Source organism: Melanaphis sacchari, unplaced genomic scaffold (assembly GCF_002803265.2).
Source record: "Melanaphis sacchari strain LSU unplaced genomic scaffold, SCAv2.0 Contig54_pilon_pilon, whole genome shotgun sequence".
Taxonomy (NCBI): Eukaryota; Metazoa; Arthropoda; class Insecta; order Hemiptera; family Aphididae; genus Melanaphis; species Melanaphis sacchari.
Window position 1 is genome coordinate 660,511 of NW_020271380.1, and position 17,035 is coordinate 677,545.

Below are 17,035 nucleotides of genomic sequence, written 5' to 3' on the forward strand. Positions count from 1 at the left end.
TAATAACGTAATATAATAAGTAAATTTAAGGGAGAGCTCATTAATAATCGTCGTGATCAACTATACAAACCGTAGGGCGAGCCCAAACGACTGCAGCGGGTCTCGGGACGTCGCGGATGTGTGAAGAACAAAAATTTCGAATACCCAACGATAATTTATTATTATTGTAATGATGATATTATGATATTCAAAATATGTAATGCATCATCGACGGTGGCGGCGGTAGTGGCGGTCGTCATTGCATAATTGCGTAATGTCGTGCACGGACCTCGACACAAACCGGCCGGCGGTCTATAGAAAGTAGGTCTGACGCGGCGGCGGCGGCTTCGTGTCCTCTTCACCGCCGTCCCCTGCGATCGGCGGATCGACGTCGCGGACTGTCTGGGGGTAGGGGCGACTGGGACCACTTCCTTTTTCGGGCGACGGACACTACAAAACCGGCGGGTCCTGGTGATCAATGGTCAGTCGTCGGTCACCACTGTTCAGCAAACGATCACACTTGCAACCGGAGCACTAACAGTAACAGAACACAGTCGAACGAAACGGCTGAGAACGATATTCACGATGAAGGGTTTGTTATACGCGGTGTGCGCGATCGGTCTGTGCGCTCACGCTTTTGCCAGCGAAGAAGCGAAGAAGGACTCGGCTAAGGTAGAACCAAAGGCCGCCACAGCCGCGGACTCCAGCAAAGGCAAGAGGCATCTCTCGGCATTCGGTTACGGTGGTTACGAATCTGACGGCGGTTACGAGTCGTACGGCATCGGCGGCGCCAGCTATGGATCCGGTTACGTCGCGCATGACATTGGCTACCACGGCCACGCTCAATTGTTATCCAAGACCATCGTCAAGGAAGTCGGACACCCGTACCCCGTGCCCGTCGAGAAGCACGTGCCATACCCCGTAAAGGTTGCCGTGCCCGTCGACCGCCCGTACCCGGTGCACGTACCTCGCCCATACCCAGTGCACGTTGAGAAACCTGTGCCTTACGCCGTCAAAGTGCCCGTGCCACAGCCGTACGCAGTCTACAAGGAAGTACCGTACCCAGTGAAGGTGCCCGTCGACAGACCATATGCCGTCCACGTACCGAAGCCCTACCAGGTGGTCGTCGAGAAGCACGTCCCGTACCCAGTCGAGAAGCACGTCCCATACCCAGTCAAGGTACCCGTTGACCGTCCATACCCCGTACACGTACCAGTTGAGAAGCACGTCCCGTACCCAGTCGAGAAGCACGTCCCGTATCCCGTCCACGTACCCGTCGACCGCCCGTACCCGGTGACAGTCGAGAAGCACGTCCCATACACAGTCGACAGACCCGTCCCATACCCAGTCGAGAAGCACGTCCCATACCCAGTCAAGGTGCCCGTCAAGGTCGCAGTACCAGTACCCTACGAAGTGCCCAGCCACGATGAATACCACGGCAGCAGCTCTTACGAAAGCTCATCGTCGTACGGTAACTCATACGGACCGTCCCACGGTAGCGTTTCATACAGCAACTCTTACGGACCATCTCACGGCGCCTCGTCATACGGCTCAACGTCTTACGGATCGTCTCACGGCAGCTCGTACTGATCAAAAGCTCCAGTCATAGGTTAGGTTACCGTGTTTCGCCGCGCTCGCGACCAAAGCCATTATTGCGACCGTTGGCGACAACACCACATACGAAACAATCAAAATCTAGATATATTCTTTTTTAATTAAGTGACATCAATCAATATTTTACCATCAACATAGTAGTAAATATATACAATATGTCATTATTTATCTGTTAACATAATAGATCTCAAAATACAGAGTTGTGTAACAACTTTTTGGGTCGTTGCAATATGATATATGATTTTTTTTTTTTTTTGTGACTGCAAAGTTCAATTTTAATATGTATTTTTTTTACGAATTTCATTGTATAAATAGTTTTTAAATGTATTTTAACATAAAGCACAATATTATGTAGAATATTATATATTCTATTGTGAAGTCTTTGAAATAAACTTGTTTTCGTGTATATTATTTGTTTGATTATTATTTACTTTTTCCTATTTTTGTCTGTGATTATACGTAAAGCAAAAAAACTCAACTTTGTTCATAAAAAAAAATAAGATTCTTTTCGAGTTTTGTCTCTTAAAAATCAATCAACTATGTAAAAATGGTAATTTCACAAAACAACAGTCTGCCAACAATAAGCGACTAAGCTCTGCTCATAAAATTAAAACCATGTTAAATAGTAGACGGTTAAATCAAACGCGCAATTAATATTCGCGTTGATAAATTATAATTTATTAATTATTTAAAAACATAATATTATTATAGCTTAAAACACGAAAACAACCACCGAGATAATTATATTGTAAACCATAGAAATTCACTGCAGACGTACGGTATTAAATTATATACATAGTACAGTATTAAAAACATACTCTAAAAATTATAAATCATATCAAAGGTTTCCATTAAAGTTTCACAAGTAGACATCATCATTGGTAGATTTGCATAAGGATTAGTAGCCAAATCCGCCATAAAATACTTTGTGTACCGCAGGATGCTACCACAAACTTTAAGCAAAACTTTCGTTACGTAAACCGAATTTTGTTGTATTATACAACAGTAACGTTTTTGAAAACTTTGCAAGAGTGTTAGGTACGCGATAAATTTCTAATGAACCGAATAAACCGAGTGCACTTTGAATACATCAAATCATTTCAAAATATATGCGTATTGTTCGTGAAGTGTTTTGCACTTAAGGAGTTTCATCGTTGTAATATTATTATTACTGCGCTACGGAAGGAAAACGGCGTTTTCAAATCCAAACACATGCCCCGGTCGAGACGATGTAGAGTAAAATATGACGGAGGGAAAAAATTTCGTCTACAATTACTTAAATTTCGGTAGATTAATCCCTTCTGACTATTCGATGTTGCATTATAATATCAACGGATAATACGAAAACTCGAGCAAAGAATGTAAAATCTTGTTGGTTAAACGAGCACAGGCACCTACCGCGATATAATTCCAAATACCCGTGTAAATACATAATGATTATAATAACAATAATAATAGTACGCCCAACGTCCGAAGGTCTCTTGTGTCAAACACCATTTCTTTTTCACTCGCAATATAAACAAATTAGTCCGACGACGGGGAATCATTTACTTTTAAAATACAAAGGTTTTCCTTTCAATAACGTAGTACACGTAAATCTATATACATAAGTATATAGTACATACACAGAATAATAAAATACGCATAAATATTACGTATACCTATATAGATAATTATATAGTGCACTGCGTTTAAATTTGATTCGCTTGTCGTAAAACGAACGGACTTCTTAAAATGCGAACAATCTAAACACGCGATTCTAATCTCGAACGTCGTTATGCGGCTCGTCGATAAAAAAAAAATGATAATAATAAAAATAAAAATAGAAAAAACACATAGATCACATGCGCGCCGAACGATTTGGTCGTTTTCGAGTAATTTGACCGGTGCGACCTTGTCCTGGATAGCTAGCCGGGTTTGTGGTTGACCGCGATTTTTCGTTCAATCGGCGTAATAACTCGAAAGAGAAGAGCGTGTATAGGTGTTTGATGTATACAGAACTGTTGTCGGTTTAATTGGATTGGATCACATACGTGTGAGATTATTCGTTTCGAGTTTTGTACGTATAACATAATAACAATAAAGTTTTACCCTCGTACAACGGACACGGAACACGATGGACGATTGACAGACGTTAGGTTCAATATAAATAAGGTCGAATCGTGATTTTGTTGAAAATAGTAATTTCGTCCAATTTTAATTTAGTTCAACATATTTTTTTTTAACTCTCAATAATTGATTTTTTTTTCAATCAATATAGTCAAAATATGTTAAATCCATCTATTACATAATATGATCAATGACTATTGTTTGAACTTTTATGACTCGTAAGTATTGGTACAGCGTGAGGCAATAGTTAACTCTAGATAGTCAATTTTTTTTACTTATTGAATTGTTTGATTTTTTTTATTACTTGGCAATATATTTCTTCGTGGAGTATTTAATTTTACTGTTCTAAATACAAATGCATGCAATACAATTTATATTGTTAATTGTTTAGATCTTCATGTAAATTTGTATACACTTTAAATTTATATGGAATATCAAGACTTTCTGCAGAAAAATTTTGATTAATTCAATATTAATATTTTTTCTTACAAATTATTACTATTTGCTCAACGTTTCAACTCTTAATCAATTATTAGTATTTTTTATTTTTAAATTGTAATATTATGCAATATGCTTAAATAATTAATTTCAAATAAAAAAAAATTTTAAAAATATGTATATTTTTATATTAAAAGTAAAAAGCAAATTAAAAATACATTTTGGACTTATAGCTTCATCTAGGACATAAATTAACGAACAAAATATATTGAACCCAATTATGAGATTTTAACAATTAAATTATGTTTGGACTTAACTTCCTGAAACGTGAAATATACACGAGAGTTAAGTTTACCTACGATAGGAAAAAAAAATTTCACGAAATTAGAGTACTGAAAGTATAAAGTAGTTAAGACTTTAAAGATAGTAGAATAATAAACATTTTATTGTTTAATAATTGATTCGGGAAAATACAATACAGCAAATGTCAAAGAAATAAAAAAAGACAAGTACGATGTCTCCTTATAGCTGAATTACTCACCCTAAAAAATATACACCACTGGAGAAATTGAAGGCAAAACAATTTTAATATAACGAGCGAAGGGGCACAGCGGAAGTTGACATCGCGTCAAAAAGTTGTCTCACCCCAAATATATATACGCAAGTATACAATACTGCTGCTAGAATATCGCCCTAATATTCGTGTCTTCTCACTGCACTTTCTTGATTCATCTTTTTTATTATTATTACTATTATTTTATTTTTCGCACTCGACCGTATATCACCAAAGTCGTTAAGCCGATTACATTTTTTCGGTTCGTTCGTCTCGTTATTTGTAATGGACGCGCGTGGCGATGAGAACAAAAATCAAATCCTCCATGTGCACCGTTTGTTTCGGAGAGAGTATCGACGAGTCAAGCACTACAATATAGTCTACTTATAATAGTTTTATATTCACAAGACTGTAATGTATACATTTTCTGGGTCATTTTGACGTCAAACTGACGTAAAAGGTGTATTGTATAACGCTGTGTGAGCAACAGTAAAACGATTTCAAAATTTATTAGTATAATAGTTAACATATAACATAACAATATATAGTACCTACTTGACATTTTTAACCGAAATTTGAAAACTGTAAGTAACCGTCATTGGTTGTCGTTTCCCGTTTCGATTTCCGATATAGATCAAAATGCAATCGTTTTGTATATACATTATATTATAAGTACCTTTTAAAAATTAAAACACTTCCGGCACCATTTAACTCATAAGTACACTATAAATATAATCATACATAAATCATGTTAGGTACCCGTGTGTGTGTATTTATACTTATTTACTCTAGGACGTCGGCTTTCAAACGCATTGCGATATATTTACATTATTATATATGTGTACCTTTTCAACACAGCGATTAACCATAATAATATAATATACACGTTGTAGCTACGGTCTTGATTAATTTACATAGGTCGACAAAAACGGCATTATAATTTATGGGCACGGTCGTAATTTACGGGTTTCGTAGTCGGTGGGTAGTGAATGGTGAGGTGAATGAGATCGTATACGGAAAACGTTCGACAAGTAGGATGGATGGTCTTCGAGACAGCCAATATCGTGTACCTCTTAATAATATAATTCACTTATATCTTCGATAGAAATCGAAATGTCTATATTTTGAATTTAAGATAAGATATCGCAACACGCGTACATGATAAAACATTTGAACGACACTGTCTTTTTCTGTGTTTTTAAATAATATAAATACGTTAATTCTATGTTGTACACACGACAATAGTAACGTCTGACCGTATTAGAATGTAATAGTATAATAATTAGATATTATTATTATAGTATACCACTTGGTCATATTCGTTTAATTTTAAAGTTGTGTCATATTATTATTTGACAATTATAAAAAATTTGAAAAACTAAGTTATATACTATAACTAGAACATATCATAAGAATCATTTATACCTAAAAAAGTTTTATAAAATATAAGATATTTTTGTTGCGTATTATGAAAACAAAACAATTCACTTTTCCCGCGGCGTCTGTTCTTATGGCAATCATAAAAGTTTATGGTTATTAAATTAAATACAAGAAATTGTGTTTAACGATGAAAATAATATAATTATGATGATATCATAATATATGCATTGTAGAACTTGTTTTTTTCATATTCTGTTTCTCCATTTAGTTTTCGTAATTTATCAAAACATAACTGCTTAAATATTATGTTAGAAGTAGGATTACATGCAACTGAAATAATATAATGCATATTTTTGTCAAATATGTGATTTAGTAAAAATATAATATTTAATGCGTTCTATTTAAATCCACGATCATGTGATTGCGTTTGTAACCTTTAATAATTAATCATTATTAATTATATTGATATTGCGATACAAAAACGTTTTTCATTTTTTTAATCAAAGTCGACAAATAATAGGTCACTATAACTAACCGCATTTTGAATTTATAACAATAAAATAACAGTGTATCTGTGACACTTAAGTACAGATAATATTGTAAATAGGTATATGATATTACCTCTACGTGCAATAAAAAATGTTATATAATTTTACATGACGTATATAATAATATGGTACCTTAGTTTATCAAAGTCCATGACGACCACGCAGAAATTACAATTTATTATTGTGTGAAGGAAATTTAAAATTTACATTTTAGCGATATCGTTTGAAAGAAAACCATCCAAAAGAAGGGAGACGACGCAAGAAACCCTCATTCACCGGGATACCCCTAATAGATGAAAAGGGGATTGTTGAAAAAAAAGATGAAATATTTTCACCCCGTCTATACATATAGCGATTTATATATATATATATATGTATACGATGTAGGTTGGGCCTACTCACCAGGGTCGGTTTCTTTTTACATTATCCATCTGTGTGTAATACTTATAGCTACTGTCGTATTTCTTTTTTGATCATCACTAAATCATTTTTTTTCTTAAATATTTTTTCAATCGTTTACCGCTCTTTCCGGTTTATGCTACTAGTATGACCAAGGAAATGCATGTGTATCTAGCTGACAAGGTAAGCATATATTTATTTATGTCCTTACAAATTTAACCATGCCGGAATCTGGGGGAGAGTTGTATTAATTCAAATTTTACAGGAACATATGTAACACGCAGTCGTCGTCAGTTATTCCGTAATCCGATTATCGTATTTTTTACTTATTTTAAATCGTTTATTGTGATTAAATAACAATAATAAATCATTATTGTGAATTTATTCTCGAGCGGAGTACATAAACTAATAACTATATTTTACATATTGCATATCATTATATAGGTATACCCATCAGTATATCATCAGTAATATGTATAGGACTGTCTGAATTTAATCCTTAGTGAGCGATTTAGCAATTATAATTTTTAAATTTTAAATTTTAAGTTACATAAAATATTATTTTCATTACCTATAGTAAATTCGATACATTTGCAAGTTACGAGTATATGACTTATATTTTTGAGTAAAATATGTAATCGTATATCGCATGTATAAGCATTGATTTAATATAAAAAAACGTATACGTTTACCTACAAATTGTAAGTGAGAAACACCATAAAAAACAAGTTGACATGAATTATTCTATATTTAATAATAATATAATATATATATATATAACATGTATAATTACATAAAGTAGAAAAAGTTCTATAAACTCATTATTTCTTGAGTTCTAGGCCAACTATATGGATAAAAAGTGTAACTTAAGTCGTATGATATAATATATTATGATACTTTGTAACGCCAAATAAGGATAAAGATCGAGAAGAAAAATAAAACGGTCAACTTCAAAATGTGTAATACAATCCTGCAAAATATCAGTATCATATCATGATATAATATTATTATTCAGTAGCTTCTGCTGACTTATTGAAAAAGTTACGTAAAAATAAAACAATTGCAATAACAATTTAGCTGGCGATATGAATAGAAACCACCATGACTTAAGCACGAATACAGGTGACATAAATATCTACCTAGATTTACGTAGTTGCAACGGCTATAGGATGCATTGGATGTCAAAAGACTTTATATTACAAAATCTTGATCAAATATTATATAAAATTAAATATTACTACAGACACGTGCAGTTTAAAGATTCCCACCGTAACGACCAATGCGACGCAGTGAGTTACATTTACATATTATATCAATAATAATAATATAAGTCCTACAAAAAAACCACGAAACTTCTTAGTAAATTTAAAAAAAAAATAATAGATAAAAGAATCGCTCTGTATAATATTATAATCATTGGTAGGCTGCAGCTTTCGCCAACAACATAAACTATTAAGGTGTTATACCTACGTAATATATGCTTAGGCCTCGACGTAGTTGAGATACTATTAAATGTACCAATTTATGCGTGTTTTTATGACCGTAAAAACAAAAATTACATTAACAAACTATTTAAATTACTGCTGCAGGACTAAACATTATAATAACTGAAACAAATTATCGTTCATATAATATAGAACAAGAATAATCAATAGAATCAGTAAAGCAATTATTATAATATATATTTTATAAAAATAAAATATCTGATTTTGTGTTACTAACGAAATGTTTTTTTAATCACTTAAAAATATTGTTAGCACAGAAACAATATAGTATACCTACATATTTTAAATTTATTTAATGCAGTGATAAATCGGAAAGATCAGTATAGTCACTCAAATCGCTTTAAATTAAAATATATAAAAATAAAGCCAAACTCGCATATTGATGGTAAAAAAAAAAACAAATACCTAGAAAATTGTTCACTGTTCAGTTTTTGAAACTTTAATATAGTTACAAATAATGCATGTTCGAAAGAAAAATCATTTGGATATTCCGTGATTCTACCATTAAAAATAAGAGTCGTGAGTAATTTTCACACATTATTGCTTAATTGTCACGTAGAAAATGAATTTGCGCGTGCAATAATATAATATTTAAAATTTACACAACAACGGTCGAAATATAACGACATGCATGTTCGTGTACGATGTGTTGGCTAACTCAATGCGTTCTCTTGACGTAAAACATACAGGGAATACACTGCCTGTACAATAAAATATTATACACCTATATTATACTATATGTCTATATATTGTCGCGTCGACATACTATTATTCGTCATCAAATAACGATCGCCGGTGCGTCTGCGCAGTATTTAATCACCAAGTCCTTTTGCGTCTGACGAGGGGATTTTTCGTGAATTATTCATACGCGCACCTACTGTGCGCAATGCTACGACACGAGTCGAGAGATTTTTCCGAAAATTGGACATCCGTCCCGCGGTTCGAGTGCGTACACTCGATATATAATATGATTTTCTCTCCGAGGGGTGACCAAAGGCCTCAGACGCGGTTCGAAGTCGAAAAGCCGGCTATCGTGTAAACAGCTATGTGTAATGTCATCAAACTGCTGCTGCAGGTATTAGTCACGGGTCGGCCGATCTGAATCTAACGAGCGCGGTCAGATAGTCCAGGCGGAAGCGTGAAAAGCGGTGGCGGCAGGCGTCAGTGAAAAAAGAAAAGCCCTCTGACCCCGCAGAGAGTAACGTGACGTGTATAATATACAGCGGGTCCAAATCGAATAACTGCAGCAGCCAAACCGGCGGACAGTCCGTGTCGGGGCGACGGCGACCCCCGCCGTCTGTCAATCAGCAGCCGAATTATTTTAATAAAGGAGCGCACAAATTATATATACGACTGCGCCAACCCCTTATGAAAGAGGTTTAAGGGTCCGACGGACCCCGTCATACACACATATAATATTATAATATTATATCATACACCGAATATATTACTAATCGAGGTACGCACGGCGAACTCCGGAATTTATATTCGTTTTTGTTTTTCGTGTATTTGACGTCTACAGCGTAGTGTATTACGAATTGAATGCAGTCACATCTCTCTCGTGAACATTCCCAGACATTTAGAAATATTTTCGATTATTATTATTATTTTTGTGTGTATTTTGACTTTTGATACACAAAGTCTATACGCGAATATTAAATTTGCTCGCTGGTGGTCAATCGTCTAGACGTTTTAATTTATTATTTCTGAAATCGGTATATACGTGTTGTACGCACATATTGTAACCAACATTTCGTTAACTAATCCCCTATGATATATCGATTATAACTACGGTGCTGTACAACAGGTGTTTTTCCGAAGCTTCGCGGACCGTTTATCAGAATATCGGATATTTAAAAAAAAAATCGATTTAATGACCGTTGTTATCAGTGTCGTCGGATGGTTGTTTTCGTGTTGCGCCGATCCACGTGGGATCGCAGTGAGTCGTCGCGATAGCCGCCGAAACGCCAAAGACACGACGGCGATTACGCGGACTACGCGTATTTATAAGGTCGCGGCTTGCCGAATTTCAAAAGAAGAAACGTCCGAACGCTTTTTGCTCGTAAAAAAAGTCGGACAACACCACGATTACAATATAACCCCGCAGCACTAGAGAGCGACTGACGCCGTCCGCCGAGTCGGCGAAAACGATATAATATATCTTTCGACTCACGACCGACAAATCGGTCCGACGAACGGAAAGCGTCACGACGACGTGACCGTCACGTCGATATCGGTCATCACGATTACGAGTGGACGACGATAAAACGCATCGGATGGACGGTCGAGAGGGTACGGTCGTCCGTGTTTCGACGAAAACAACGCGCGTGACGTGCGCGCGCGTACGCCGGCCGACGTCGACCTTGACGCGATAATCTCGATTTCTTCCCGTCGTGCAGCGTTCGCGGCGGCAAAAGAAAACGAAACCGATAGAACGGAGAAAAACCAAAAGTGGTCTTGCGAGGGAACCGTCGCCTCTCCGCTGTAGCTGGTGGTGTGGAGGTGTGTGTGTGTCCGACGAGCGATTCAGTAATCATAATAATAATAATAATAATAATAATAATGTGTGACACTGAACCGCGTGTGTACAAACGCGTAGAAAGTAGGTCTGTCCGTCGGCGGAGGCGGGGTGGGGCGAGCGAAAAACCGGCCTCCGCGACGAGTCGGCGGCGGCGGCGGTGGAGGTGGCGGCGGCGGCTGAAAGCTACATAACCGGCGGACGCCGACGACCGGGCAACACTCACGTCCAGTCCGATCAGCCGACACCTACCTGTTCTCTCAGACGCTGTTGTCGTCGTTCGTCGTCGTCACATAACAACCCGATCGCCGCAATCACCACCACCACCACCACCACCACCGCCATGAGATTCACGTTGTTCGCGGCGTGCGCGCTGGCGCTTTGCGCACACTGTCTGGCCGGCGGCGACGCTAAGGACGCCGCGGCGGACGGCAAGTCGCAGGGCAAGAGGAGCCTGTTCGACACCGGTTACGGTTTCGGCGGCGCGTCCGCCGACATCCTGTCCGCGGGCTACGGCCACGGGCTCGTGTCGGCCGGCGGCTACGGCGCGGGTTACGCCGACTTCGGCGACCACGACTCGTACGGCGCACACGCCTCGTACCAACACCACGTGCCCGTCAAGACCATCACCAAGAGCGTGGCCCTCCCGTACCCGGTCGAGGTGGCCAAGCCGTACCCGTACCCCGTCAAGGTGGCCGTACCCGTCGACCGCCCGTACGCCGTAGACGTGCCACAGCCGTACGCCGTGCACGTCGCCAAACCGTACCCCGTCAAGGTGCCGGTGCCACATCCGTACCCCGTCGTCAAGGAAGTTCCAGTGCCCGTCAAGGTGCCCGTCGACCGCCCGTACCCAGTGCCCGTCGAGAAACACATCCCGTACCCGGTCGAGAGGGCCGTGCCGTACCCGGTTGAGAAGCACATCCCGTATCCCGTCAAAGTGCCTTACAAAGTGCCGGTCGCCGTTCCATACCCAGTCAAAGCGTACCAACCCGACCACTACGAACACCACGACTACCACCACGGCAGCTCCGGATACTAATCCCTTTCCGTCGTAAGCAGCTAGTCACCACCACTATCCGCCCCCCCCCAAAAAAAAAACACGCACACTATCGCCCTTTACCCAAAGTTACCAGGTATTAACTCGCGCGCGCAATATGGTAATGTCATCATACTTCTGTTTTTTTTTCTTCGAGCCAAATCGAATTCGCCAGATAGAGAATATGTCTCTTTAACGAGTTAACGCGATAATAAAAAAAAAAATAAAAACCAAGTCGCGAATCGTACCGCCAATAATATTATTATATCATCAAAGTGTTCGTGTTCAATATCCAATACAATTCTCAGGGAGAAAAACGAAAAATAATAAAGATCTCGATAGTTTTCACCGCACAGTTGTATCAACTCTGTTGGGCCGTTGCAATATTACTTTAATACAATGATAGCTTAATTCGCACGCGACGTGAATGTTATAATATGACATTATAATATTATGAATGGACGACGTAATATCTGCGCGTGTTATTCGATATGTATAAGCTCAATATGATAATATTATGTATACATTATTATTATTATTTTTTTTTTAAATTACATTTTTTTTTTATTATTATTATTATTATACGTTATTTTTCTATGTTTACAAAATGTGTAAAAATACAATTTACATATTATAATATTATACATATCATACAGATAGAAATTGTAACGAATTTAATAAACAATAATATGATAATATACACGTGTGGTATATAAATAAAATATTTTGTCTTAAAAGCTTTTAATTTTTATTTTATTTTTTGGTTTAATCGTTGTACGTGTTTTCGTTTGTGCTTAAAACGAAAATAATAATAAGAGTATTTAACTGAGAACGTGACGTGTTCTATTTCACAACGACGGTCGTTCGACGGCAGGCTATCAAATGGGGACAGATTCCGTAAAAGTGAAAAAAACTCGTCCTACCTATATTTTGTGTTCGTTTCGGTTGAATAACGAGCATTTAGCCGGAGGACAACACACTTCAATTTAACCTATGATATCATCCAGTCGACGGACGACGATATATAATAATAATATTATTATATTATAAGAACGGGTCATTATCATAAATAATATATGGTTACAAAACAAACTGGTCTATTAAATTCCAAAATGGAACGTAAAACTGTATATAATAACATAAAGGCGACTATCGGGTTCGCGGACTCGATGAATTATAATTTATAACGATTCTCGTTCGCAGTAATTTACACTATATTATAATTTATAATGATAAAAAAAAAAACAATCGCTCGAAACGTCTAATAATTACGTTACTACGTAAATCTATTTTTAGTCTTTAAAATAAAATTTAATGATTTGCAAATTGCAAAAATATAACATTATCGTAAAATATCATTTATTTTTACACATATTTTTATACACATACTTATGTGGTAAGACCGTCATCGGTAGCCAGAACTAGTTTTGAAAATTGTTCATACTCGTATCGTATTACACACGTCTGTATGATCATACACAGATATCAATATCTCGGTCTAACTTTGTAGTACGACTCTGAGGGTATCACAATTCACCGTGCATAACAATATACACGCATTAAAATAAATGCATCAAAAAATAAAAAAGAAGTTTTCAAAAGCATTTTCTCTTCCGATGAAAGATATACGATGACGAAAATAATAATAATATAATATTCATATCTAATGGTTAAATAGGTACTTAATAAAGAAATAATTTCGTCAGAAATGTAAGTACCTGTACCAAACTATCAAACCCTCACAACTTCGTTACTCATTATAAACGGATTCATTTGCGTACGGACTTACAGCATAATATATTATTATTATTTATTTAGTTTGCTAGGGGACGACGGTAAAGACGATCGACCGAGTATTAATTTCATTTTCAGCCAGCTCTCAATTGCGTTGCGAGCCAAACAGTTGTGTAACAATATTATTATGTTTTAAGTCGAAATCCCGTCACACGATTTATCCCCCTCGTGCGCACCACACATACCATGCATATTTATATTATACATAAATATATATCGTAGAAGTTTTTAATGACATAAAGTCGTCTGCTCGTATGCTATCGCTGTGCATAAAGACGCGATGATAGTCATATTATTACTCCTCCCTCACAACACAATAACATAATAATGTTATACGAGTCGTGGAGGACAATCGTCTGGCGTGTGCATATGCGTGAGTTGACAAACCGACTTAGTGTTCGAGTGTACGTCTTAGTGGATTTTAAAACATTTCCGAGTTTGATAATGATATTACTTTTGACGAATATTTTACGTTCAAATATTGTGATATCATTATTAACATTAATAACTTTGTGCAATATAATTGATTAAAAAAATATTCGAGTTGGGGGGCGAATATGTCTAGAAACGATACGAGGAAGTTGACACAAACGACAAAATAGACGGAGGACAGTAAAAAAAAAAAAAAAAAACTTAATGGAAGTTTGATTAAATAATATCATAACACAATATCGTAGGCAAGATATTTCAGCTAGCATACGTGACGTATACATTGTTAAGAATTAATAATGAAATGCGGCATGAAAAGGCTCGGTAAATGATTTTATACGATATGTTATGCATAATTAAGTATCAAAATATAGTTTGTCGGTTGTAGGTAAATAATTCTGGTGTAGTTTTTGAAAAACTAATTAGGAAAAAAAAAATTAACATGTTCCAACAAAAATTGGTGCATCACATATAAATAAATAAAATTGAGGCAGTACAGTAGCGTGTTAATCTTATAGTACTTTCTCAGTATTTATTAAAACGCCTAAGGTGTGTATTTTATGTTCCGAAAAATCATCACTCGCTGAAAACTCGTTGTACTACATATTTTTATGAACGAGTTTACCGAAACCGACTATATTTGTTTTCGTTTCTCGTACGTAATACGGAATTAAACTATATTATTATAACATTAATAATATTGACATAAATTTACAATTATTACGTATATTGGACACAACGACTTGTGACGTAAACAGACTCGATTACAATTTTACCACCTACGATTTATCGTATCGAGGAATGAAGGATCCCTTAGAATTTCCGGGGCCAATGACAGCCGCTGACTACCACCCTTGAACTAATAACCATATAGTTACCCCTAATCGGGTTCCAGGTATAATACTGTTACACTATGATTTATCGTGTGCATATGAATATCCATATGCACGTGTGCAGCTAATAGCTAATAATAAATTCCACACTATTAAATAATTAACCCATCTATAATACTTTCACACAAATCCACAGCGGTACAGCTATTATATTATACTATACTTCTACTACTGTACATTGTTTAATAGTTACGTCGTTTGACCTAAATATGAATACCACCTTACACGTTCAATAGTTGAGACTAATTAAACAATCGCAACTCATTTTGTAACATAAAATAATAATATACTCAAAATGATTATTTTAACCTTCAATAGTATCGAATTTTCCGTTCACGTTTTTACACAACGCGTAGAATCTACACAACTGTTAAATTATAAGCGTGGAAATTTAACGTCTGGCACCTAAATAATTTGTAATACTCGAAGTGAATTAAATATTTTATGCACAGATAAAATTAATTTATTGATACTCAACAATATTTTGTATTTAAAAATTTTTGAGACCGTACATAAAAATCGTTTTAAATAAAATAAATCCAAATCGATTGTTAAAAACATTTCTTTGTATAAAATACTCGATTATGAATAAATAAAAGCGATAAAATTGAAAATATTAATGAAAGTATCTGTGAGAAGAAATTATTTATAATTGGTATAATTTTCGCAATGGTTCTGCTATAAATGTATAAAATATAATTGATAAATGCAGAATTTGAAAGTTTGTATCGTACCCATGCCTTGATTTATCCATTTGCATGTGATACATGTCATTGAATGAGCAGAGAGTAACTTATATTTAACAATATATAGTAAATTATATAAAAAAAAAAAAAAATTAAATATATGTCAATATACTCAAAAAAAAAAAAATTCACATACATTATTTCTCAACACAAGAAAAACTAAACTCTGTATGATAGACGGCAATTATTAATCATGATGTTACAAAATAATTAACGTTTGAAAACACTATTGTTGAATTTATAAAATAAAACAAATAAAATGTGGATTGTAATTTATAATAAACTGATATTAAAATATCGTTATGATTGAAAGGTTATATTTATATTGAGTATAGCCAGATATCTCATATATTTATTTTTACTTTTAGCTTTTGCCAATTGTTTTAGTTAAATAAGTCTCCTAAGTAAATAATGGACTAAAGCTCTTGTTCTATTAATCAGCTATTGACAGTAGAAAATAAAAAAATAAAAACGAATTTTTTTGATAAAAAAAAAAAAACAGTTAAAATTAGTTTAAAAAAGTGAATGTGATTTCTTAAGAGAAATCAAAGATTTTTGAAACTGATTCTTAAAGATGGGAGTACATAATAAAGATGATATGTATTAAATCAAATACATCGTTCGGACATTCAACTGGTGGGAGTGACGACCAGATTAGTGTACTATACTGGGAGGTAACGGTGGTCCACTACAAAAGCGCTGGATGCTCACAATCGACTAACATTCACATTTAGTTCGGTTTGTGATCAACTCATATACACGATGAAAATAACATTGTTTTCAGTGTGTGCATTCGCACTATGCATCAACATCTTAACCGCCGAACAACCGGTAAATAATATCGCAAAAACAGAAGACTCCCAGTCCAAGAGGAGCGTGTCCGAATTCGACTATGGATACGGAAGTTCTAAAATCGTAAGTAGTAGCTATGGACATGAATATTTCAATGCTGGGCACGCAAACATCGGTGAAGACTACGCATACGATGGGTCACAACAATCGTCTTACCAACACCACGTACCCGTCAAGACTATTACCAAAAATGTGCCACAACCTTACCCCGTGGAAGTAGCCAAACCGTATCCTTACCCGGT

General features: G+C 36.0%; 2 protein-coding genes across 2 annotated transcripts in view; both read left to right on the forward strand.

Moving 5' to 3' along the window:
* The first annotated feature begins 451 nt into the window (after window positions 1-451).
* Window positions 452-12,333, forward strand: LOC112599782. Its single transcript, XM_025346843.1, has 3 exons — window positions 452-1,562; window positions 7,167-7,203; window positions 11,132-12,333. Exons 1-3 carry the CDS (start codon window positions 565-567, stop codon window positions 12,080-12,082), a joined length of 1,986 nt encoding a protein of 661 aa, XP_025202628.1. The 5' UTR covers window positions 452-564; the 3' UTR covers window positions 12,083-12,333.
* A 4,321-nt stretch (window positions 12,334-16,654) lies between these two features.
* LOC112599783 overlaps window positions 16,655-17,035 on the forward strand; it is a 1,496-nt gene continuing 1,115 nt past the window's right edge. The window contains exon 1 of the mRNA XM_025346845.1: window positions 16,655-17,033. Within this exon, the coding sequence (XP_025202630.1) occupies window positions 16,704-17,033 (330 nt within the window). The 5' untranslated portion in view covers window positions 16,655-16,703. The remainder of the gene's footprint in view (window positions 17,034-17,035) is intronic.